The 23,462-nt window shown below is 55.2% G+C and overlaps 2 protein-coding genes across 6 annotated transcripts; both read right to left on the bottom strand.

Annotated features, from left to right (window-relative positions):
- Positions 1–435: 435 nt before the first annotated feature.
- Positions 436–10,666, bottom strand: AMER1 (APC membrane recruitment protein 1). Of its 3 annotated transcripts, XM_087748952.1 has the most exons (3): positions 10,532–10,602; positions 9,671–9,913; positions 436–8,700 (listed from the first exon to the last, which is right to left on the bottom strand). In XM_087748952.1, exon 3 carries the CDS (start codon positions 8,628–8,630, stop codon positions 5,268–5,270), a length of 3,363 nt encoding a protein of 1,120 aa, XP_087605078.1. In that variant the 5' UTR covers positions 8,631–8,700; positions 9,671–9,913; positions 10,532–10,602; the 3' UTR covers positions 436–5,267. The 3 variants fall into 3 exon arrangements, with proteins under 3 accessions (XP_087605078.1, XP_087605076.1, XP_087605077.1); XM_087748950.1 differs by lacking the exon at positions 9,671–9,913 and having other exon boundaries at positions 10,532–10,666; XM_087748951.1 differs by lacking the exons at positions 9,671–9,913; positions 10,532–10,602 and adding an exon at positions 9,487–9,614.
- Positions 10,667–12,221: 1,555 nt separating this feature from the next.
- Positions 12,222–17,806, bottom strand: ASB12 (ankyrin repeat and SOCS box containing 12). 3 transcript variants are annotated; one of them, XM_087748202.1, is made up of 4 exons: positions 16,854–17,806; positions 16,638–16,754; positions 14,108–14,953; positions 12,222–13,096 (listed from the first exon to the last, which is right to left on the bottom strand). In XM_087748202.1, exons 3-4 carry the CDS (start codon positions 14,916–14,918, stop codon positions 12,963–12,965), a joined length of 945 nt encoding a protein of 314 aa, XP_087604328.1. In that variant the 5' UTR covers positions 14,919–14,953; positions 16,638–16,754; positions 16,854–17,806; the 3' UTR covers positions 12,222–12,962. The 3 variants fall into 3 exon arrangements, with proteins under 3 accessions (XP_087604328.1, XP_087604329.1, XP_009472850.1); XM_087748203.1 differs by having other exon boundaries at positions 16,651–16,754; XM_009474575.2 differs by lacking the exon at positions 16,638–16,754.
- Positions 17,807–23,462: the final 5,656 nt, after the last annotated feature.

Here is a 23,462-nt window from a genome sequence, read left to right as displayed (position 1 = left end):
CAAGGCCGGACCCCGCCAGCGATGCTTCGCTAACTCCGAGCCACGCGATCTCCGCTCCCCGTCGTCCGCGGCAGCCCTGGCCCCGCTCCAGTCCAGCCACTGCTGTAGGCGATGAGAAACGAAGAGGGAAAATTCAACTCTGGGGGCTGGTGCCTCAAATGATGGATATTTTGCAGGGTTCATGTAATGGCACGGGGCTTGGCTGAGGAGCGCGTGTTACGGACCGGCGGCGTGCTGTGTTCTCTAAAGCATCTCTTCTGTCGCCTTCTTCCATGGAAAAAGCCACTTCCCTTGCAAATAATCAAGAGGTAGGAGGGGAGGGAGAAGAAAAAGATTAAAGCAAGCATAAAATAAGCAGGAAAAAAACAAACCACAAGTGAAATCCAACGTTGTCTAAAAATCTGAAGTTTATTCATTAGAATTCAGTGAAAGGAACATTCATTTTAAAACACAATCAATACATTAAAAAGTTTAAAGGACTAGTAGCGATGAGACCAGAAAGAAAACAAAAAACCCTCCAAATTCAGAGGAGGCAGTCGCCGGGGACGAGCGGCCCCCGCTGCCGGGCGCCTGCGGCCCAGCTCTGCAGCCGGTGGCAGAGGGGAAGCTCGGCCCGACCTGCCACAGGGGCTGATTTCTTTTTTTTTTTTCTTTAGAACTGAGAGGCTTTTGTAGCTTTTAATTTATCACTTCACCCAAGCGTAGCTTCTAGGATGACTCCATACCGGCGAGAAGAGCAGGAGAGGAGGGAGCCGCAAAATTAAAGGGCAGAGGGAATGTGAAATGCGGCGTGGGGCCGAGCGCCCCAGGAATGTTTGCCCAGCAACCTGCCCATCCAGTCCCCGTGCCAGCATGGAGGCAAACCCGTTTAAGAAAAATAAAAAAAAAAAAAGCACCGTCAGGTGAAGAGCTATTTAATTAAAAGACATAAAAAAAATCTATGCAGAGCCAAACGTCTCAGTGGCAACTGCCATCTCTGCTGGCATCGGCAAGGGGGAAAGAAGGGGAAAAAGTTTCCTTTCGGCTGTAATCTTTTAGCTTTTCAGCATTTAATTTTCTTTTTGCACGTCACTGTTTGACATCGTTCTTGTCCACTCAATTAATCACCGTGGCCTTCTGCAGAGAAGCTGTTTCAGCCCTTACACCCCGCGCGGGGCTGCAGACTCTGCAGGGGCACAACTCCTACAGAGGCAAGCAAACAAAGCAGCATATTCATTCAACTACATCAAAAACAAAAGCAAGAAGAGCCACATTAGCGTTGGGCCTTAGCTGGCCAGAAGCTCTCCTTGCATTTCTGATCCCAAAATTCAAGGCAGTGTTATTCCAGGAGGATGCTTTGCTGGCGCTGGCAACGCAGGCGGCACAGGGCTGGAGCTCCCCAGCCTCCAGCCTAGCGCGACAGGAGAGGAGGAGAAGGTGGAAAGCCCCGCTAATCCCACACGGACCCCAGGATTATTTAAGGATTATTTAATCCTCAGACACGGAGCAGGCGATGCTGCCTGCGCAAGGGCAAAAGCCGAGCTCCCAGCCCGGCCAGGGAGCACCAAGGGGAGAGGAAATTTGTCACCGGTTTCAAGAGCATCGCCCCGCACCAACCAACGGCATCTCCTGCCCGGGGATTTAAGAAAAGCCCCAGTTTTGGATAATTTAAGCACACAGAAGGAAAGCCCCAACTGAAATCTGTGGGTTTTCTAGTTTAAAAGACAGTCAATAATACTTTCGGGGAGAAATCACCAAAGTCCACAACTTCAGATTAAAAACAGAGCTTAAAAAAAAAAAGAAATAACAGTTGACGAGTGTGACAAAGTGGGATTAAAACAAAGATGTCTCTGTGGTGTGCGCAAAGAGAGCGTGCGCGGTGAGGGGCCCTGCCTGCGAGGCGGAGCGGCCGGCCGAGGCGCCGACGGGGAGCGAGGCTGCTTCCTCGCATTGCGCCGGCCGCGGCAGCCAAACTTTGCCTTTTCTCCATCGGAACGGTAAACCACACCGCTTCTCAAAAGACAACAGGAGGAAAAGAACAGTCCGTAAAATTTCCCCGTGAATATAAAATGCAAAACTATACAAAAATAGATAAAATCGACCATTTTCTTATGTGTATAAAAACAAACCAAAAAAACCCCCCGAGTCCCCAAAACGCAATACAGAATTACTTGGTAGACTGACCCGAACGTCAGTGGTTTAAGCGCAAGTTAACAGCCGTAATTCACCACTTTTTTTGAATTTTTGAGGCAAGACCTTCCCTGGACAGGACGTGTTCAGGCGACATCTTCGAGGGGAGTTTTTCCTTAGTATCTTGGCAAGACAGTCTGCTATTCCTGACTTTTATGACTTATTTCTGGTTCGGAAGCCTTTTCATAAAAAGCCTCAATTACCACTCTGAATTCCTCGGGTAAGGCAGTATTTGACTAACGGCTCGATCCAGATCAAGACCAGGAGATCTGCTCCTATTTATCCCGGACAGAGGGGTATTTTCGGAAGAGCGGTACATTAGGCAGTGGAATCCAATCTCTCTACAGCAGTGCTGATTTACAGGCTGGGTTAGCGCATTGAAAATTCTTATTTCTTTGGGTTAATGGGGCAGAATACGCCAATAATCCAGGAAATTAGCTCCAAAAATGCTTTTAGAAAGCTCATTTTAAACCAATAGATATTTGCTTCATTTAGTTCACATCAAATTAAGAGGAGAAACCTTTGGTATAAAGTCAGATTATCAAGTCTTGGCTGTATTGCTTTCACGCATTCGAGTCTAGAAGCTGTTTTCACTAAGCCTTTCCGTTACGTACCTACGACCAAAAGAATTATTCCTAGAGACATGCATTTGCAACTGAACATTCATTTTAGCACCGAGACACTTCCATACCTCACCAAGACTTTGGCAAAGGCTGCACCGTGTCTAAACAAAACGCTACGCAAAACCCCCTTATAACCCGCGAGATGCCTTTGGTGACACGCTAAAATAAAATAGTAATTAAAACAAAAAACAAACCAGTAAGGGGCTGCTGCTCAGGCCAAGCAATTACTGTGAACGCCCGTCTGCGCGACGACGTCTCCGTGTCGCCAGCAGTGTTTGTGATTTTTAATTTGCGAGCGGCAGCGAGACGTGCAGTGCCAAGACCTGACCCCATCCTTGCTCCGAGCACGAGGGGAGCCTGTCCCAATGAGACGATATTCGTTAGCAGACGCTCGCAGGCTGCGCTAACGAGGGGAGGCTGCACGCAGAGCCGCGGAGGCGAGGGGACCTGGCCGACCGCGCTCTCCTCTCCAGGGCGGGGATGGATGCGGAGCGGGAGCGGCATCAGGAGCCGGGTTTGTCCCACGAAATCCTCGCCGCTTGCATGGAGGGATGGGCGGAAAAAACGGGGCACGGCAGGTTCCTGCAGTAACTCCCTGCAGCAGTACTGGTAGGAAAATACTGAAAAATTAGGGTTTCAGCCCCTGGATACACAGATGGCCCTACTCTAGCCTCAGCAGTCTGTTCAGGAAAGAAAAACCCACGGAAATAAGTTGAACCGCAGGCAAGCAAAGCCTGGCTTTGCCATTCCCTGCTCCTTCACAGATATATGAGGACATGGCAGTAAGGAGTCTCTTCTCAAAAAGAAATATCGGGACCTCATTTTGCTTGAGGGGAAAAAAACCCAAACCAGTTCCTTGGGCCTGTAAATTCGGCGATGCAGGGAGCTGCACTTTCCGAACGGAGCCACGTCTGTACGGGGCTGCGGGTCGGGAGAGCGGCAGGGGGTTTGCTCGCTGCGGGCAGGAGTGGGCAAGAAAAGCGGGTTAGGGCCGGGCAGAGCCGCCCCTTGCCCCGTACTTTGCTCCGGCAATGGGAGAAACCTCTGATATTTCCAATTTGTGATTATTTTTTTTTACTGCTACAAACTCTGCTGCAAAGAAAAGCAGAAAAGGGGCAAATCTGGGGGGAAAACAAAAATCGTCATTGGTAATTGAATTAAAATCAGAATACAGAGCTTGGACAGGAGGAGGAAGCAGCTTTGTAAGTCACGGACAGGGAGGTTTGGTTTAGAGACAAGCGTGTTCGAGATCACAGAGCACATGGGAGACGCCTCGAGGACCAAGGGCCTGATGTCTCCAGGAGCTCGTACGACCTCCTCAGACAAAGTCTGTCTCCGTGGCTCGTGTCGCTCCTCCACGCTCCTTCGAAGAGGAAAAAGAAATCTAAAACCTGCAGCAACCTCCAGCTTTTTTGTTCCCTCCAGTTAGGAGGAAGAAGTCGTGAAGCCTAATTTAGGCTGCGTTACATCCTGTATTCCAATTAACAGAATACTTTCCTCGTATGAGTTTATGCAAAGAAAACAACCGTAAAATAATTAAAAAAAAAAAACAACCCAAACAACCAACCCACAAAACTTCCTTTTGAAGAAAGTAACAGCATCTGCAACTTCGCAGCTACAGGCACGATGCAAATTTAGCTTATTTCAAAGACCTCGTCCATGTGCCCATGGCCCAGGAGAGACGAGGAGCGCAGCACAAAGCACGGGAAAGGTTTCAACCGGGAATTACGCACCGTGAAGACAGACCACGACAAAGACGGGACCAACACTTTGTTCTTAAAAGGGACACCATCGACAGCACACCTCTCCGAGCGCGGTATCTTTGAGCAAATTAAAACTAGACCTGGAAAACGTTATCGGCACGCACACAAAAGCTCCTGCTTTCCTTTGGGGCAAGGGAGGAAAACCAATAAATAAAAATGTTTCTGCAAAGTTCCCCTTCCAGCTGACTGGCCTCCCGTCCTCGCTCTGGAAATAACCGGCGTCCTTCCTCCCAGCCTCCCCAAACCGAGACTAAGATGGAAGACATTCAAAGTAAGTCTGAACCAAAACATTTCACCGAGAAGAGGAAGAAAAAACCCAATTTCTCTCAAAAGTCTCCCCAAGGCTTGCTCTGCTAGCTCCAATCCTGCAGAAAAAACCCAAACCTGCCACACTAGCAACGGGTCCGTTCCCAGCTCGTATTCTAGCAGCAAGGCGAGAGCGCACCGGGGCCGCTACTGCACTTGGCATTTGAGAGCGTGGCGGCTCGCGCTGAAAACAAGAAAGTGCCTCAGCATCAACGTACGAATCCTGGCGGCGGCTCCGAACCCCGCCGGAGCATCCGCCGCGGTGAGACCGCATGCCACGGCTGCAGGAGAGGAACTCATCCTTATCAGCCCAGGTCTAAATTAAAGTCACCCCCAAATTTCTCGCTAATGTTTATTTTCGCCCTCCCTGCACTTTGCAACCCTTTTCACGCCCTCCCAGGAGCAGCTATTCGGCTTCGGTGACCTTCACTGCAGCGCTCCGGCAGCCGGCAGGCAGCGCGTGGCCGGGGGCGGCTCTGCCTTTCAGGGGCTCTCCGCAGCACTCCGGGCTTTTTACGGTGTCGGTGCTGCCGTTGGGATGCTGAGGCACGCCCTGGGCGATGCCGATGGGTTTGCACTTGGCGCGTTTCTCCGGGGAGCAAGCAAAACTAAAGCTCGGGGGCAGCTCGGGCTCTGTTTCTCCCAAGGGTAACAAGCGGGCCAGCTTTTTGGTGGCGACTTCTCCGTGGTACCTGTAGGAACCAGCCGCCTCCCAGGGCCGCCTCGCGTCGGTCTGCAGAGGTAAATTGGAGGGCCTGAGTGGGTGCCTGTTCAGCTCCGGCTCTTGGGGCCGCCTGTCCGCAGCGTCTCCAGCAACGCTCCGGGAAAGAGACAGGAAAGGGGACACGGTGCTCGGCTGCTCCGATGGCTCCCAGGCACTCTCCATTGTGGCGGCCGGGGCAAAACCCCAGTGCTTCATCCCCCTGGCAGCCGTGTCGGCGTCGTGCTGGAGGTGCTGCAAGCCCGGCCAGCTCAACCCGCCATCAGGAGCGGCCAGCTCGCCCTCCTCCTTGCTCCTGCTCCTCCTCGCTCCGCCCAAGTCCCTTTTGCCACCCTCCCGCTTCAACCAGAGCCGGCACAGCTGAGGGCCGCTCTTGGCAACCTGCGAGTCGGCAAGCTCAAACTCCAGGCTCTCTGTGTCAAGTGACCGGCTCCTCCGGTTGACGGAGAGCGGTGCTGGCATGGAGGGGCTCAGCCCGTGGAGGCGCAGGTGGCGGGGCAGGCTGGCAACCCCCCAGTTGCCACTCTGGAAGGAGCCCGGGGCGTACCCCGGGGACATTCTCTCGTCACATTCAGCCAACGACTCTTTTCGTCCGTAGCCGTCATCAAAGGCCTCAGCAATGTCCTCGCCGGCGTTCATCTCGGGATGCTGCTCGCACTCCCCTTCTCCTTCCTGCTCCACGTCGACGACGTCGAAGGTGACCATGGTGGGGAGGGCGGGGAGGTTCTGGGTGAAGGAGGAGCCGGAGTTGGAGCTCCCCAGACTTTCGGAGAGGCTGGAGAAGAGGGTCCCGCTGCTGGCGAACTCCACCAGCGCTTGCGAGAAGCTCACAGCATGCTCGGGCTCGCATTCGCTGCCCACCTGGGGCTTACCGGTGGTGGCCTCTGCTCCGCCGCCATGCTCTTGCTCGGAAAGTCTGTAGCCGGGGAACACCCCTGCTTTGGCTGGGGCTACGCCGCCGTGGATGGAGCCCCCAAACAACCCACAATCCGGGTCTGAATCGAACCCCGGGTTGTTCTTCGTGAGCTGAATAAGGCAATTTCCTTGGGCTTTTTGGCTGTTGTAACAGTTTTCTGGACACAGAGTCCCTGGAAAATCCCTCCACTCTGGATTTTCAGCTCTAGCCACCAAACCCCCACTATTCACACCCCTGTTTGGGGCGTGCGAGGCCACCTGCTCACCACCAAGGCCACTCTGACTCTTGCCACTCGAGCTGGCTGCTCTAGTTTTACATTCAATGCATTGCTTTTCCCGGGGACACTTCTCCTTGCTGGGAATATCAAGTCGTTTCAAGACTGGTTCCCTCTGCAGCTCCCAGTACAGCAGCTCCTTCTGAATGGCCGCTAGCCGCTCTTCTTCCGTTTCCATCACTCCTCTTTTCTGATCCATCATCTGGTTCAGGGTCTTGTCAGCAGGAGGGCAGATGTCCAAGAAGTAGCTGAAGATCCCCGGGCGTGAGACTTTGCTCTCAAAGAGAGATTCCTCCCCGTGAGAGGGACTCATCAGCGCGTCATCAGGCTCGTAAAACTCATAAAGTGCATCACCGCTGTAACTGTCTCTGGGAAGACGGTCCTTCTTGATCTCACCGAGCCCATCTCCGGCTTCGTCCTCCGGCCCCGGCGTGGTGGAGTCGTAATAACCCTCGTCGCTGTTAGGGGCGGACTCTTGCTGGTCACTCTGAGGCGTCAGGAGGTCGACGCCGTCCATCGCGTCCCCCATGTAGGGGTGGGCTTCCGCCTCGTGCGAGGCATGTGTCTCCAAACTGCTACTCGACACCTGGGCTCCGTAGCTCCTGTCCCCTGCTGTGTTGCCGTTCCACATCTGGTGGAGGTACTCCTCCGCCTCCTCAGGTATGGCCATCTCCTCCCCACCGCCCTGGTAGGTGACCAGGCAGGAGCTCCGTTTAGCAGCATCTCTGCTGCGCTCCACAGAGATGGTGCTCTCGGCAATGTCAGGCTCAGCAATGTCATCTCCGCACCCCGTCAGGGAATCGAAACTCTTCAGGGATGTGACGTCTCCTAAGATGAGGCTTAGCAGGTCCCCGGAGTGTAGGCAGGGAGGGTCGTTGTCCACGAAGTCTGGATGAAAGGCCAGCAGGAGATTGCCATAGTCAAACTCTGCGCAGCCAACGGCATCGGGCTCTGATTTCGCATCCAGAACGTCCCTCTTCCCCGGCATCGCCACCACGTCGCCCTCAGTGCTGCCTTCATCAGCTGCCAGACAGCCGGGCTCGGCAGCCTCGCCACCGTTGCCAGCCGTGCCTACCGAGCGGTCATCCTCCGAGCTCCCCGGGCAGGCTGGGGCAGGAGGGACAGGTCCCAGTCCCCTCCCCTCCGCGGCCCCTCGGCTCTCCGCTCCCACACCAGGAGCTTTGCTGGCCTCCTCCGAATCCCCGGCCCACTCGGGGAGCTCTGCTTTCTCACACTCGGCAACCTTGCTCTTCCGGTGACGCCGGATGCTGTTAAAAAACCCTTTCAAGCCTTTTTTGGGTCTGGGAAAGGAGGACTTCTCTCCGTTGGGCTTTTTCTCACAGCCCTCGATACTCCCGGGCGGAGAGCTGTCCTGCTGGCCGAAATCAAACTTGGCACTGGTGTCTACGGCCAAGTGAGCGCTTTGGGAGCTCGGCAGAGGGCAAGGATGCAAGTCCCTGCTCCCCTCGGAAGGGCTTTCCAGCTGCGCCCCGCCGCCCTTGTCGTACGCAGCACCACTGAGCCCGTCGTGGGTCTTACACTTACTGAGGCCCTTTTTAGAGGCTACTTTCCCCTGGCCTTTGCTTCTGCCTCCAAAGAAACTGGGCAGCGTACAGATGCTCCTCTTCCCTCCAAACAGTTTGAAAGCCGTTTTCTTCAGCTTGCCGGGGGGCGGCTGAGGCTGCTGCGGCTCCGCAGCCGTGACGGAGGCATTGCCCCACTCGGGCAGCCGGTCCCCGTTCTCCTCCCGCTGCGGGTCGCTTCCCTCCCGCTGCCCGCAGGCCACCGACTGCGACCCGGTCCGGGCAGGCTCCTCTGTGCAGCCCGTTTCCATGGCAGCTGCTCGGTTTGGGTGCATCTAGCTGGAAACGACGACTGTGGTAGCGGAGTCCTCTTCTGGGCGCAGAGCTCGAAGCATCACAGCTGATCTAAAGCAAAGAGAAAGGGGAGAGAGGTGAGGCGACGGCGGCGGACGGTGCAAAGCCAGAGGCGTAAGTGTCACGAGGCGAAGAGCTTCGTCGCCAGCTGGAACCGGAGCTGCAAAAGCCTCCGACGGCCACTCAGCTCCCTCCGCTCCTTAAATCCGGGCACGAAAACATCGCGATGCTTCCATCTACCAGTTCGCAAGCGCAAGAAAACCACGGGTCTCCATTCGGCAGCATTCCCGCTGCCCAGGGACAGGCAGGTCCGAACCCTGAGCCACCTCGCCCCAACCCCTTCGGATTCCCGGCCTTTTTGCCACCGGGGCGATGGGGTTTGGTTCCCAGCTGCCTTCGAGCGGGGAAACGCGGGCTGCTGCGGCAGGGAGGGAGACTGACCCCTGCCAAACCCCGCTTCCAGCTCCCCCAAGCCTAACGCCGAGCTACGGGGAGCATTTGGACCAAGAGCCAAACCAGGACGCAGCCCTTACACTAAGCCTGTGTCCAGGGAGAAAGCTGTTTACTATTTTTTCTTTTTTTTTTTAAGATTTCAATTGTTTTTGAAATCATCTGTCCAGCGAGAAAGAATTGCATTAAAAACATCTGCTGTGAACCACCCTGATCAGATTATCTCAGAAGCAGGGAGGTAGGTTTTAAATTTGATCCTGGATTAACGTCGGTAACAGGAGAACTAAAATAATAACGTTTCTTTTGCAGAGGTGAGGTTGGAGATAGCAAATGCAATAAAAATCGTAACGCGCCGCCGAGCTGTAACGCCCGAGGCTTCGCTCTTACCGGTGTGAGGCCAGTGAAGCTTTCCGTAGTGTTCAGCCCAAATTAAAAGTACACCCAGACAACGGCCTCTAGCTCCTGCGACCCGACAGCAAACCTGCAATTTAAGATTTATTTTTCCCCCCCCCCCCCGAAGTCTGGGGAACATGGCAGCGTTGCTTGGCCTCTATCACTGACGATAACCCACCCCACTCAAACCAGCAGCTGGGGCGAAGCTGGGGGGCGAAGCCTCCTTCCCACCGCCAAACTGGGCTTGTCCAGCTCTGCCCCGGAGCACTCTGCAGTCCCGGGCGCCTCCGAAGCCTCGCTGGGGCACGGCTGGGCTCTCCCTGGAGCCCCTCTGCAGAGACCTGGTTAGACAGGCCTGAAAGAAAACCCCACGCCTGCATCGGTAGGCACCGACTGCTTGGAAAGTAGGGGAGGGGATGACCTGAAACAGAAAGAGGATTTAAGAAATGCAATTGGGAAATTGTTTTGCTCCGGCTCCACATCAGCGCTGGCATCAACAGACACCGCTGCGAGCGGGCAGCTATTCCTAGGCGCTCGGAAGATAAAGCCACCGAGGGCAAAGAGCACGGTAGGAAGAGAGGAAAACGGGGTTTTTCTTAAAAAAGAGAATAAGCACGACAGCAGCCCCAGGCGGCACTCGCCCCCGCCGGGCTCCGCGGGGCGGGCGGGGGGCGCTGGGGACGGCGCGGTCCGCGGCCCCGGCGGCGGGAGGGAGCCCCGCGGGCCGCAGGGGAGCGGAGCCGCCGGGAGACCCCGCGGCCCGGTGCGCCGGGCCCGGCCGAGGGAGGGCGGCGCGGCCCGCAGCGCTCCCGCCCCCCGGCCGCCTCCAACTCAGCCGCGCCCCGCAAACTTCGGCGGGCACCGACCGGCACCCGCGGCCGCCCCGGGGCGGCGGAAAGCGCCGGCGGGGGAGGGCCCCCAGCGCGCCGCGGCCCCGCCGCGCCCCCCCGCCCCGGCCGCCGGCAAAGGCGGCCCGGGGCCCGCTCGCCGCCCGCGCCCCGGCCCCGCCGCCGCCCCGGCCCCGCTCCCCCGCACTCACCGGCTGCGCGGGGCGGCGGCGGGGAGCGCAGCGCGGCGCGGCTCGGCCCGGCCCGGCCCGGCCCGGGCCAGCCCAGGCCGCCGGCAAGTGGCCGCCGGGTCCGCGGGTCCGCCCGGCGCGGCGAGGAAGGGCGGGGTCTGGGTGACGAGCGGGGGGCGTGGCCTCCGCGGCAGGGGTGGGGCGCGGCCCGAGTGACGTCAGGCGGGGGGGTGTGACGCGGGGCAGGCGCGCGGCGGGGCCACGGGTGGGGGGGGGACGACAGGCGGCTGCGTGAGGCGGTGCGCGGCGGGTGACACGCGCACACACACACACACACGCGCGCGCGCGGGGGGGAGTCTGTGACGGTGGGTGACGCCGGGAGGGTGGGGGAGGGCGCTGTCGTGACGTGTGCGCCCCCGCCTGAGAGCGCGAGCGCACGTGTCTGTCGTGACAGTGAGCGCGGCGCCGTGAGGCTGCCGCGGTCTGGCGCTGCTGTCACGCCGCCTGGGCGTCACTGCTGCTGCGTGTCACCCACCCGGCTCACACCCGCCCATTGCACACCCCGCTCACACCCACCCGGCTCACACCCGCCCATTGCACACCCCCAGCTCACACCCACGCCTGCACACCCGGCTCACACCCACCCGGCTCACACCTGCCCATTGCACACCCGGCTCACACCCACCCGGCTCACACCCGCCCATTGCACACCCCGCTCACACCCACCCGGCTCACACCCGCCCATTGCACACCCCAGCCACCACCCACCCCACCCAGCTCACACCCGCCCATTGCACACCCCCAGCTCACACCCACCCCTGCACACCCGGCTCACACCCACCCCAGCCAGCTCACACCCACCCACCCATTGCACACCTCCAGCTCACACCCACCCACCCATTGCACACCCCCAGCTCACACCCACCCATTGCACACCTCCAGCTCACACCCACCCACCCATTGCACACCCCCAGCTCACACCCACCCACCCCCGCACACCCCCAGCAGCGCAGCCGGGCGGCGCAGGCACCTCCCCATTTTGGGGCGCCCCGATGCCGACAGCCCCACGCTGCGACGCCCTCGGCTCGTTGGAAGCCCTAATGCTCCCCCAGGAGATGCCCCAGGGCCTAATTAACAGGTGCTGGTTAATACATTCCACAGCGTTTGAAACAAGCCCATAAATAACGCAAAACCGTGCCTGCGTTTTGCGAAGAGCGGTCCTCGAGCTCCCCAAAGCCGCGTGCCTCCACCCCGACAGCGCCTGCGTTCGAGAGGCAATTAGGGTAGGGTGGACTACACTGCAGGGGACGCATCCTGCTGCGTCCCCAAAGCGGTCCAGAGCGTCGCCGGCTGGCGTGCGCTGAGCTGCCGAGGAGCACCGTGGTTTAGCCGTCAGCTCCTGGCCGCGGGAAGAGCCAGCGAGGCTCCTCCGGCCGCCGGCGGTTGTCCCCACCGCTGGTGACGGGAGCCGGAGAGCGGCGCCGAAGGCGGGAGCGACTGGCGGGCACCAGCCCCGCTCCAGCCCCGCTCCAGCCTCCGCCTGGAATTCCCCGGTTGTGGCGTCTCCCCGCATCCCTCCCAAACGATGCCGGCTGGGCACTTCCGATTAAAGGATATTTCACCAAACGCGTCACAAGAGTTATTAACAAGAATAGTAGCAACATTTTTAATTTAAAAAAAAAGAAACCGCAAACGATCCCTCGGCCATAACTTGAACCACTTCAGAGGCGAGTACGGTGATGTTTAAAGACAGAGCCGGGGCAGGGAGAAGGGAGCCTGGGGGCTCCGGCCACTGGATGCCGATCCCAGCCCCCGCCCGTGCGGGCACCTGCGAGCGCTGGGCTTCGCACCCGCGCCTCCTCGGGGGCAGGAGCACCCCAGGCCCGGGGACGCAGCGGCGACGGGCACGCGTGGCCGGGTCCGGCCGCCCTTCTGCCCTCGCCGGGCTGCCGAAGGGAGGAGGCACTACGAAACCCCTCTGGGAACGGGGGTTTGGAGGCGGCCGAGGCCACGCTGCGGGGAAAACCCGCAGGCACGAAGCCTGGTCGTGCCTCCCTCCTTCCCGCTCTTCCCCAGGAGGGGAGGAGGTAAGAGCAGCCATCGCTCCTCTCCCTCTGCCCTCCACGCCTTTTCCCAGCCCCTTCTCCAACCAGTGTCCATTAAAGGTGTAAAATCCTTCAGTAAAGAAGGTTTAAAGCCAAACTCAGCTAAATCCGATCCTGCTCTACCATCACCCTGATGCGGAGCCAGAGCTGAGGTCTCCTCTCTCTTCTCCCCCCTTCCCTTCCCATCTTTTCACAGGGGCGCCGCTTTTTGGAGACACCTCGTAAGCAAAAATTACTTCGCGACCACAAATTGACGGTGGTTTCACACCGCGCAGATGTCAGAGCGGCTTTTAATTCGGGCGCTCGACACGTGTACGGGGCAGGCATCTCTCGTGGAGGGCTGCGCGTCACGGCTGGTGTCGGAGGTAGTTCGCCAGGACCGTCGGGATCTCCAGCTCGGCGAGGGCGAGCGGGTGGCCAGCCTGCTTCAGGAGGCGTCTCAGCGCCAGCCTGGACTGAGACATCAAGGATTTGGGATGAGCTGCGTAAGGAGAGGGAGGAAAAATGGGATGGTCACCTTCAAGACACACAACCCCGCTCCCCTCCGACCCGGGCATTCTCCGAAGCAAGGGACATCGACAGACCAAAACCAAACGCCTTTGCTAGGGCTGGTTATTCAGCCACAAGTTTTGCAGCACGCGTTTCACGGGAGCTGGGCATACCGAGATGAAATCTTCCACTGTCATATGGAAAGAGGTGCAGTTTTCCTGGACACGGGCAGTACAGGAGAGCCCAAATGGAGCAGCAGAAAGGAGAGGAACGGCGAAAAGCAGCCTTTAACCCAACAGATTTCTATTAAGTAGAAAAACCAGGCTGCGGAAATCCCCGCGTGCTCCAGCCCAGCACCGACCGCAGCGAGGACCCTCACTGAGAGCAGCTTCTTCAGCAAGGAATATTCATGAAGAGCAGACGCCAAGGTGAGTCCGAGAGGGAAGGTACCACGTAAACGTACGTGGTGGCTGCACCAAGTCACAGCCCAGACCCAAAGCAAGGTAGCCTGCCTCCAGCCGCAGCCAGCAGTGGAAATGGGGCCATTTGGTGGATATTCATTACAAACAAGCCCTCCCATGACACTCTCCCCGAGAAATTCGGTTTAGGAGTTTCCTGCGGTAGCACAGGTATCCAAGCCATCGGATTTAATAATTTAATCATCAGTTACATCGGTGGTGTGCCTCTTCTCCATAACTTTGTGATGTCCCTCTCTTGCTACGTTCAGTATCGGAGACTGGGGTTTTTTGGCCTGAACACAGCAATCGTTGGGGGAGAGGGAGGAATAAGGGTTCAGAGTAAAACAGTGATAATACCCAAGAGTTTAAGACTAGAGAGACCCATGCACTCAAGAGATGCTGCAAAGGGAGTCGAAGCTTGTAGGAAAGCCTGGGTAAGGCTGTTGGGAAGCAGAGGTAAAGGGAAGGGGAACCTGAAGCAACTTGCACCCAAACGTGCAAAATTAGTGCTCGTTTCCAGCCCTGGGGCCACGCACGCAGATTACCTCTCGCCTGCAGCAGCAGCTCCAGGCCCTTGCTACGGGATGCCGTCTCGTCGACCGTGACATTGGGCAAGTAGACATTGGCTCCAAAGTCAATGAGCAGCTTGACGAACTCGCTCCTGCAGCCGTGCCTCAGGCAGGTTTCCAGCAGAGTCTTGGGCTCCTTGATCTGGGCAATCACCCTCTCCTCGGTGCAATTATAGTCAGGATCGGCGCCGTAAAGCAACAGCATCTTAAAGCACTCCAGATGCCCGTACGCGGCGGCGAGGTAGAGGGGACCAGAACAAGCCACCGAGTTGGCGGCCCACTCGGGCAACCTCGCTTGAACGTTGGTTTCCGCGCCGTGGTCCAGGAGCTGCTGCAGGATGTCCACGTTCCCGTCCCTCGCGGCGATGAGCAGCGGCGAGCAGTTGTTGTAGATGCTGCCGACGGGGCTGGCCCCCGCGTCCAGGAGGACCTTCACGCATTCCCGGTGGCCGTTGCTGACCGCCATGAAGAGCGGGGTTTGCGCCTTCACGTCCAGGCTGTCCACCTCCGCCCCGTGGGCCAAGAGGACCTTCATGCTCCTGACACGGCCCCACGTGGCGGCCAGGCGCAGCGGGGTGCTGGGTACCCCCCAGCCGCTCCTGCGGTTGATGAACCTCTTGTACCTGTCTTGGGACAAGAGGTTATCGAGGGCTTGGTAATTGTCCTCGGAGACCGCTCGGTTCAGCTCCTCGCTTTCTCCGTTGTCTTCTTCATCTTCTTTGGGCTGGAGCATGGAGAACATTTTAGTGATATCCATTAGGCTCATTTTTTTTGGTCTGTCTCCCATGTACCGCTTTCATCGTAAACGGTAAAGCCAAAGATCTACGGGACGACAAAAACACCACCGCCACACGGTTAGAACCAGCCCCCTGACACCAACACCATCTTTTTATTATTATTTTTTAATACACAATTGAAGGAAGATTCGCAAAAAAAAAAAAAAGAGACAAATAACATTGGAGTCTGATGCGGCTGATGTGCTTATTGCCCTGCCACCGCGGGTGAGGAAATCCCCACTGGTGAAGGGCTAAGGCAAAGGCGGAGGTCGCTGCTGTAGCACGTACGTGGGCCACCTCCCCTTCACACGTCGTGATCGAGAACGCGCTGAGATAATCAAAGTGTTGGAGTTCAAACGCTGCACCAGGGAGCTCACAGGCTTTTACTTTATTTTTTAAAATTATTTAATGCTGTACTGCTAGCCCCTGAGGCGGTAAAGGGTAGGAGACTACTCATGGGATCCTCGCACCTTGAGCTCAGGAAGGCTCCTGGGTGGCCACGGGCTCTTGCAAGGACTCTGCACCCCACTGCTGGACGAAGCCACCCATTTTCCCCAAACCCACGGAGGTCACCCCATCCAGCTCCTCTCTGCGGGAGCTGCTGAGTGAAGAGCACGTTGGAAAAGAGCAGGAATCAACTCTGCTTCTTATCAGCCAAGGCTTCTGGTGGGAGCCTCAGCAGCACCTGCACTTCCAAGGATTTTGGGACCCACGGAAAACTTGGAGGAGTTTTAATTTAGGAGCTGGCAGCGTTGCAAGGTTTTTACGCCCTGCCACTTGTTAAAGGGATTGGATTTCAAAATAGGAGATGCAGCGAATGCGAAGGTGGCTGGTTTGATTAAGGACTTTCAGCATCGCCCTTCCCTAAACGTCGGCGTTTGAACTCAGCAAACCCTCTCCTCTCTCCTGCCTACGCGAGCCCGAGGAGCGCGGCTGCAAGAAGGATCTGGGATTTTTATAGCGGGGGTGACGGGGTGGTGGGAGGAAGGTGAGGGGGTGCTGAGCCGACCACACCGGAGCTGGGACCGAACCCCGACACGTCTGCCAGGCGCTTGCTGCAGGATCTGGCCTCCCGGCAGCAGGGGAGAGGAATGTGATGCCCCGGCCGGCACCTGAGCAGCTGGGAAACGCCGCCCGCCGGGAAGGGCAGAGGAATTTCTCGCCACGCCGCAGCCCCGTAGCATCTCGGATTTCCTCAGGGAGAGACGGCAGGGGCAGAGCTCCGTCTCCCCAAGAGGCTCCTCTGATCCTCCCTTGGAGGAGACAAGGAGCTGCACTGAGCAATTAGCCTCTTTCTGCTAACGAGCCTGGCGGTAACGAGGCAGCCATGGGAGGCTCGCCCCACATCCGCCTGCGGTGGCAGGACGCGCGAGCTCGGAGGAGCCCCCGCGCAAGGCCACCTGCGTAGCTTCGCGTCGGGTTAAGTAGAGCAAGTTTGATGGCAGCGAGCGACGGCAAAGCTCCGCCGCGCTTCCACCTGTTATGCTAACCCGGACAATTTCTATAGGAATGTGTGAAATTATTACTGCTATTCATTAGACACGCTGATAACGCCCTCACCTACGTGGCTAATGGGGCGGGGGGTTTATTGCAGATTCGGTTCCAAAGGAAGGCCCAGTTATATTGCCAAGGGAAATAATCTGGAAAAGTAAAAAACCAGCTGTACCATTCCCTGAACACGCAAATAAACATCCCCAGAGGGACGTTACTTTGACAGCGTAAGCACTGACATGGGCAGCTCACCGATGTTCCTCAACCAGAAGAGCCCAAACCAGAGTTGCCACCTCCTGGGCTGAAGGAAGCTGTCCATGCATCCGCAGACCCCAAAACGGGGGTTATGACTGGAGCTAAAGGTGACAGAGAACACACTCATGCTTTTACAACAGGTAACCACGTTACCTTCCATTGCCCGATGCGGCATAGCTGTCGTCGTGCTGCTGCCTTACCTTTGGGAGGTAGGTGATGCTCACAGCCAGGGCGGGCGAGGCAGCGGCGGTCCCATGGCGAGTTCTCCCTCGGTTTAAACAAAAAAAGAAAAAAGGAGAGAAAGAGAGAGGATCTTGCTGTCTCGGGGACGGACGCCCGCTCTGTGCGCCCGGAACGACACAGGCTGTCAAGCTCGCAGCTGAAATGCCACCGCGGGGAGAAGGGCCAGGGCGCTGGGGCTAATTTTAGCCCCTCAGGGGTTTTATCTTACCACTTCCATTCTTGGAAAGTTCCCCCCGGATAAATATAGAGAGGGGCAGCGAGGCGGGGGGAGGCTGGGACAGGTGCTGGCGGCTGCTTGACCCATCCGAGCAGACACAGAGCGTTTGCTTCACCGATTCCTTGCAGAAATCACAGGGTAGCGGGAGTTTTTGAGTCCCCTGCCAGGGCAGCGCATTCCCTGCTGCGGCACCGGCCTCCGCGTTATCTTGGGTGCTGCCAATCACCCCATGGATCCCCTCTTAACCCCTCTCCCGACCGCCTTTTCCACTTTCAGAGCAATACAAATGGCCCTTCGCAACATCCAGAATTGTTTATTAAAGACGAGAAAGACAAAAGGCACCGAAGAGGGTCCAGATTTCGCGCCCGAGCTGCTCCGGAGGCTTCCCTCCCAGCCAGCACAAACCACTGCTTTGGCTTTGTAAAATTAAGCAGCACAGAGCAAGGCAGAAAACTTTGCAGGGGCAAACAAAACAAGTGGGAAGCAGCGCCTGGGCTGTCTTATCAAAAGCTGTCAGCCGGTAAGTGCAATCGTATTTTATCCAGTTCCCTTTAAACCTTTTCCAAACTTTTCGGTGGCGGAGCAGGAATGGTCTGACAGTTTGAGGCAGCGTTATCAGCAGGCTAGATAGCGAGAGGGGAACCGAATTATCCAGCAGAAAAATCTCCACTGCTGCAAGAAGCAAAATCAGGGGCTCTGCAAAACATTTACGATGTCGCCGCCATCACCGCCGCGCTCACAGTTTGTCGTCACACTGTGAAAAGCATGGAGAGCAGCAAAATGTTCAGTATTGATAGGGTTTGGACTTCTGGCTTCCTCATAAATTCACTCAAAAATAGATTGTCACTTCAAAAAGCTCCATTTCCCAAAGTCAACACTACAAATGGAATTATTGAGTAGGAGAAATGGGGATAAACATCGGAGCAAAAGCGGGGAGTTCGAGGTTTATTAAGCGTCAAGAAGCTGCAACCACAACGGGGCTGCTGCAGTCAGAAAAGCCAAGCCTGGCTGGAAACCCCTTCAACAAAATGCAGAAATAAAAGCAGCAATTAAGACGACAGTGTATTATAATGGGAAAAAAAAGGGCATACAGACAACAGAATGAATACACGTTAGAAAATATGAAAGGTAGGAAACTGTAAGGGAACTTAGAGATGAAAGGAAAATCCTTGAATGGAAAATGTAACGATAAACTGCATATTCTTTTGTTGTTGCTGCCGCTGTTTAGTTGTTAAAACCACGAAAAGAAATCTTGGAAACAAGATCAGCTCTTTGGTAAGGAAGAGATTAAACCGAATACTAATGCAGCAAAAAGTACGAAGTCCTCACCGATAAACCCACCCTCAACTGGGAGAACGCAAATGGAAATACTCCTTGTGCTCCCTGAGCAGCCAAGAGACAGGTCAAACAGCGTCCTGCCCGAGCATTTAAATCAGGAGATCGGATAAGCCCCAAAGGGGAGCCCAAGGAGAGGCGACTGATAAGTCTGGCCCAGTTCAGATAAGCTTCCGAACGCTTCAAACAGCGGGGAAGGCTGCGGAGCCGGGAGAAGCCTTCACCTTCGGCCTGAGCTCCGAGCGGGAGCGGGCTGCCCCCGAGCCGCTGGCTGACCCGGCCCGTGCTCCGGGCAAAGCAGCTCCTCTGTCAGCTCTCCGTTCATTGGGGAAGAATTAAGGGCAGAAGTATATTTAATGCCAGTCAAGAAGGTTTTTTGGGAAGGTAAATCTGGCCCAACAAAGTTGCTTCCATTAAAGAGATTATAGTTATTAACGCAGCTGAAAAGAGGTAATGAGCTTTCTGATTTAACACCGCTAAGCATTCCGATTTAAAAGTTTAGCGCTAAACAGCACCAAATAAATAATTTTTCAGGGATTAAGGATTTACTAACGGTCCTCGAGGTCGGAAACGCACAGTTATTGCGCGGGGCTGCTTCCGACTCCCGCCTTTGAACTGTAAGCCGCTGCCAAACCACAGCAAAGCCTTTGAACTTGGGAGTTCCCCTCGGTGCTCACAACGCCCGCTCGCAGCTTTCGGGCACCAACGCCGGCCTGTTCTGCTGGCCGCCTTCTCGCCACCCGGCCTGGAGCTGGCTCCAGCAGCCGCGCGATTCGGGGTTAACCACAAGCGAGCACAGACACCTGCGGACCATCCCTGCCGACACTGCGCGCACCCGCACGGCGGCAGCTCCCAGGGCCCCTTCTTCGGCACTTCACAATTCGATGGGTGCACTAACATACAAAATATGTAGTTAGAACTGAAGGAAAAAATCCAGGAACTGTTTCTTGTCCTCCACGAGCTGTAATTCCTCGAGGAATTTCGGCAGCATCGGAGCCCCAGAAGTTCGGTGGTGTTGCAAGGCAGCTCCTGGCTTCCACCGCCTTCCAGGAGCCCCTTTCCTTTTAGATCCGAGGATGCGCTGGAGCCAGCGGCTGCAAACCGACGTGAGAAGATGATCGTTAAGAAGATGATCGCTCTCTACAACTGCCTGAAAGGAGGCTGGAGCCGGGGGGGTCGGTCTCTTCTCCCCAGGAACAAGCGATGGGACGAGAGGGAACGGCCTCAAGCTGCGCCAGGGGAGGTTTGGGTTGGGTATTGGGAAAAACTCCTTCCCCCAAAGGGCTGTCAGGCCCTGGCCCAGGCTGCCCAGGGCAGGGGCTGAGTCCCCGTCCCTGGGGGGATTTAAAAGCCAGGGAGATGTGGTGCTGAGGGACATGGTTTAGTGCTGGGCTTGGCAGTGCTGGGTTAACGGTTGGACTCGATGATCTTAAGGGTCTTTGCCAACCTTAACGATTCCATGATTAAGGACCTGAAATACAGAACCCAAAGCCCGCTGTTCGTTACGTGAGTTATCTGCGCGACACTGATCGTTCACATAAATCTGCCTGTTTGCCCCGGTTGCTCTTCTAGATGTGCTCCAGGGCTGGCAACACTTGGAAGTTATTCCTGGGAGAGCTAAGGGGGTCTTCTCTGCTTTTATTTTACAATATTAAAATGTGCTGGGTTTCATTCCAAAGCTTTCAGGAAGAAGTAAAACTCTACTAATCAGCTCTGAGTCATGCCACCCCCAAGAGCATCTTTGCCCTAAGATCACAGACCATATATTCAATAAGGGTTTTTTTTTTTTATTATTCAAAATACCAGGCAATAACAGCAGGCATGGGAGAACTACCTGCTCTTAAAGGATTCTCCTACAGCAGGTAGGACGGCCACAACCACCTTTCAGAAACAGAATTTCTGATCCGTGTGAATTGCCAGGTTTACCCCAAACACTTTCTCAAGCCACACGCACGCTGGATCACTGCGCAACAAAAATCATTGCTTTCGAAACATTACTGGTCATCCGAAGGAAAAAAAAAATAACCACCCAAAAAAAGCAGAAAAAGGAAAAGCATCAAGTTCCAAAATGCTGTATGAAGGGACATGCGAATAGGATAAAACATCAGAATTGGACGAGATTTCCTTAAAATGGGAAGCGGACTCCCCGTATCTTTATCCTCTCCCCAATTTCCCCTTTGTCAGGTAAGATCTGTAAAAGCCTCCGCGCTGCCCGAGTCCCTCCGAGCGCCTCACCAGGGAGGGGACTGCCCTCGGGCACCGTACAAAAACCAGAACGCTTGCAGAATACTCAAATTTTGGAGCGTCAAGTCAGCCTCAGCCTTTGGTCCGTACGCCTGCCTGGCCCCCGGCGTGAGCCGGCGAAGCCGTCGGCCAAGAGCAGCGCCTGCTAATTCTGCAGATCCATACCCGTTTGGGTTTTTTGCAAGAGAGCTTATATATATGTTTTTATTGATAACCACTCATACTGGGTTCCTTGCTTCTCTCCCGCAGCCGAGCAGGCTCCAAGATCTGTTCTTTGTTGAGAGAGGGGGGAAAAATAATCAGATTCCGTAAGTAGCGTTCACTTTTCCCAAAGCCACTGCAACAGAGCCATGGGAATCAGGGCTCTGGTCTGGCTTACAGACGGGTTATTACTCCTCAGGCTGCTGGGTTTTGTATCCCCCATCCCCTCCACTCCCCCCACGCGAAAGAAAATGTAAGTTACAGGAGAACACTTGAATTTAGAAAGAAGTTACAATTAGGACACCTGCTGCCTATCGTTAAAGAAACATTATTCAGGACAAAACGGCCCTTTGATTAGGGGTTTGAACGGGGGAGGACCTGCCGCAGCCCCACACGCCGGCCGAGCCGCGCAGACCCACGCCAGGACCGAGCGCGGTCCCCTCTCGGCAGCGAATGGCTACGGTGAAGGTTCAATCCTGCCCCTGCGCCGTACTGAGTGCAATGACAGTACCTCACCTCCTTGCCTGTGCAAACAGATACAAAAATGCTCTTTCTGCTGCTAGTCTGGGTTGGCTTTTTTTTTTTCTCTTTCCTTTTTAAAGGTCATCAACCCCCAAATTTGTAGTCTCCCTTCAATATCAGAGGAGTTTATCCATTGTACGTACACGCGTGAAGCCTTAACGCCGCTATTTCTCTAGCAAATCCTCACCGGCATCTTTAACTGCTGGGTGACCGAATTGGATAAAACGTGAGTGCAAAGCTGCATTGCTACCAAAAAAACCAAGTATTATTGCTCTGCTGCAGCAAAGAGCGCACCGATGCGGAAAGAAGATGGATCAACGTTTGAAGGCGGCCTTGGCGCGCATGAACGTGAACCTCAACGAGAAAGCAGGTTATCGTAACTGCTTGTTCAATCTGAACTTAGAACAGCAGACTTCACCTTAAACCAGTGATTTTCCAGTCCGTGCCTCCAATTAAGTTTCCTGATCAGTATTTTACTCAGCATAAGGTCTTTCCTGAGAGCTGTTAAAAACAAGTCTTCAGCAATACTCCGACGACGACTCGGAGCGGAACCTGCCCCCTCAAAGCTACAGGTAGCGTCGACACGGCAGTTTTAAATCGCCCGCAGCAACGATGCTGTCAGACAGGCAGTAAATTTTCCCCAAATGTAAATTACAGCTTTATCAATTCTAGTCAGCGCTAATGCTAATAATCCAATTAAATGCAAGGCAAGTCTAATTTAGGTAAATGAAGGATTTCACTGGCACCATTAAGAACATTTAAAATTAGCAAGAAGGAAAAAAAGACTTGAAACATCTGGGGACTGAGTATACCCAAGCGTCAGGCGTATTTTTTGCCTTAAGACATAGAAAAGAAATACCTGTTTTTAGGATGCACAGTGCAGTGGAAAACATTCACCAGGGCTGGGTAAGAGCTCTGGGGCTTGGCTCTGGTCCTGGCGTCTGACCGCCCCGACCGATGACGGACGGTTCGGGACTATTCGTATTTAGGGTTAAAGGCCGAACCGCTGCTGAACTGACCTGGGAGAAACGGTTCGTCCGCCTCCCCTGCCGGCCTTCAGCGCGTCCTTCCGCGAGTCCCGTCCCCGCCACCCAGCTCCCCCATCTCCCACACAGAGTATTAAAAACCTCCAGATGCTTATTTTAAAATTAATTACTAAAATAGCCTACATTACTTCGCCAGGCACCAATTTGAACCATTTACATGAATTTACCCATCCAAATGGCATCCTGAAGCATTTTGTAAAGCCTTATAAACATCAAATTAGCTCGTGTTACCTAATTCCTCTCTGCTTTGCAGATCTGTATTTAATTGTAGGATTTGACTGTTACCACACAGCTGTAAGTTATTAAAGCACCGAGTCCCATCTTGGTTATAAACATGAGGCAAGTTTTGCACCTGGAATCTCCCTCTCGAGCATCCTCCCACTCACTTGAGTTTGTCTGCCCCACCTTGACTCACTACTGAAGTCATGATTAAGAAGAACTGGATAAAAGAGCATTTTTAAATGATACCACCAGCAGATGGACTGCAGATTCTTCACTCAAAGGTAGCAGAAAAAGATCTCTTCACCTGGTGCTGTGCAACGCCCACGAAGGTCAGGCTCGGTTCCTTACAGCGGGCCAGGAGGAAGGTCTGGCTGCTGCGCAGAAAGCTTTTGAAGTCAGCCTGGAGCCACCTGTAGACAGACTTACCCACGGGTGAGGGACAGACAGCTCGCCAGGAGGAAGGAAACACTGAAAAGGTATTCGGTTTTTATATATAAAGAAAAATCTAATTAAAAAAAAAAAACCACAGAGTAACGAAGCGTACAGAAGATACCAAGCTTTAATACAGCTTCATTAGTACTATGACTTAAAGACCTGCGCGCAGCAGTCCCTCCCTCCCAGGGCAGGGGGGTCCCCTGATTCCGTTCTGTAAAGAAGGGGAATGGACTCCGACTCGCTTTGAGATGAGCTCGCTGCCTAGGAGCCTTTAGTTGACTTCACATTTCAACCTGTGAAGTTCTGCTTTGAGTCTAATTAATAAACAGACTAGTCGTTTACTT

The sequence above is a fragment of the Nipponia nippon genome, unplaced genomic scaffold, assembly GCF_047370975.1.
Source record: "Nipponia nippon isolate SJK-2023a ecotype South Korea unplaced genomic scaffold, ASM4737097v1 scaffold_12, whole genome shotgun sequence".
Classification (NCBI taxonomy): Eukaryota; Metazoa; Chordata; class Aves; order Pelecaniformes; family Threskiornithidae; genus Nipponia; species Nipponia nippon.
The sequence above is the reverse complement of the archived record's forward strand: the minus strand, read 5'-3'. Positions and strand labels throughout refer to the sequence as shown.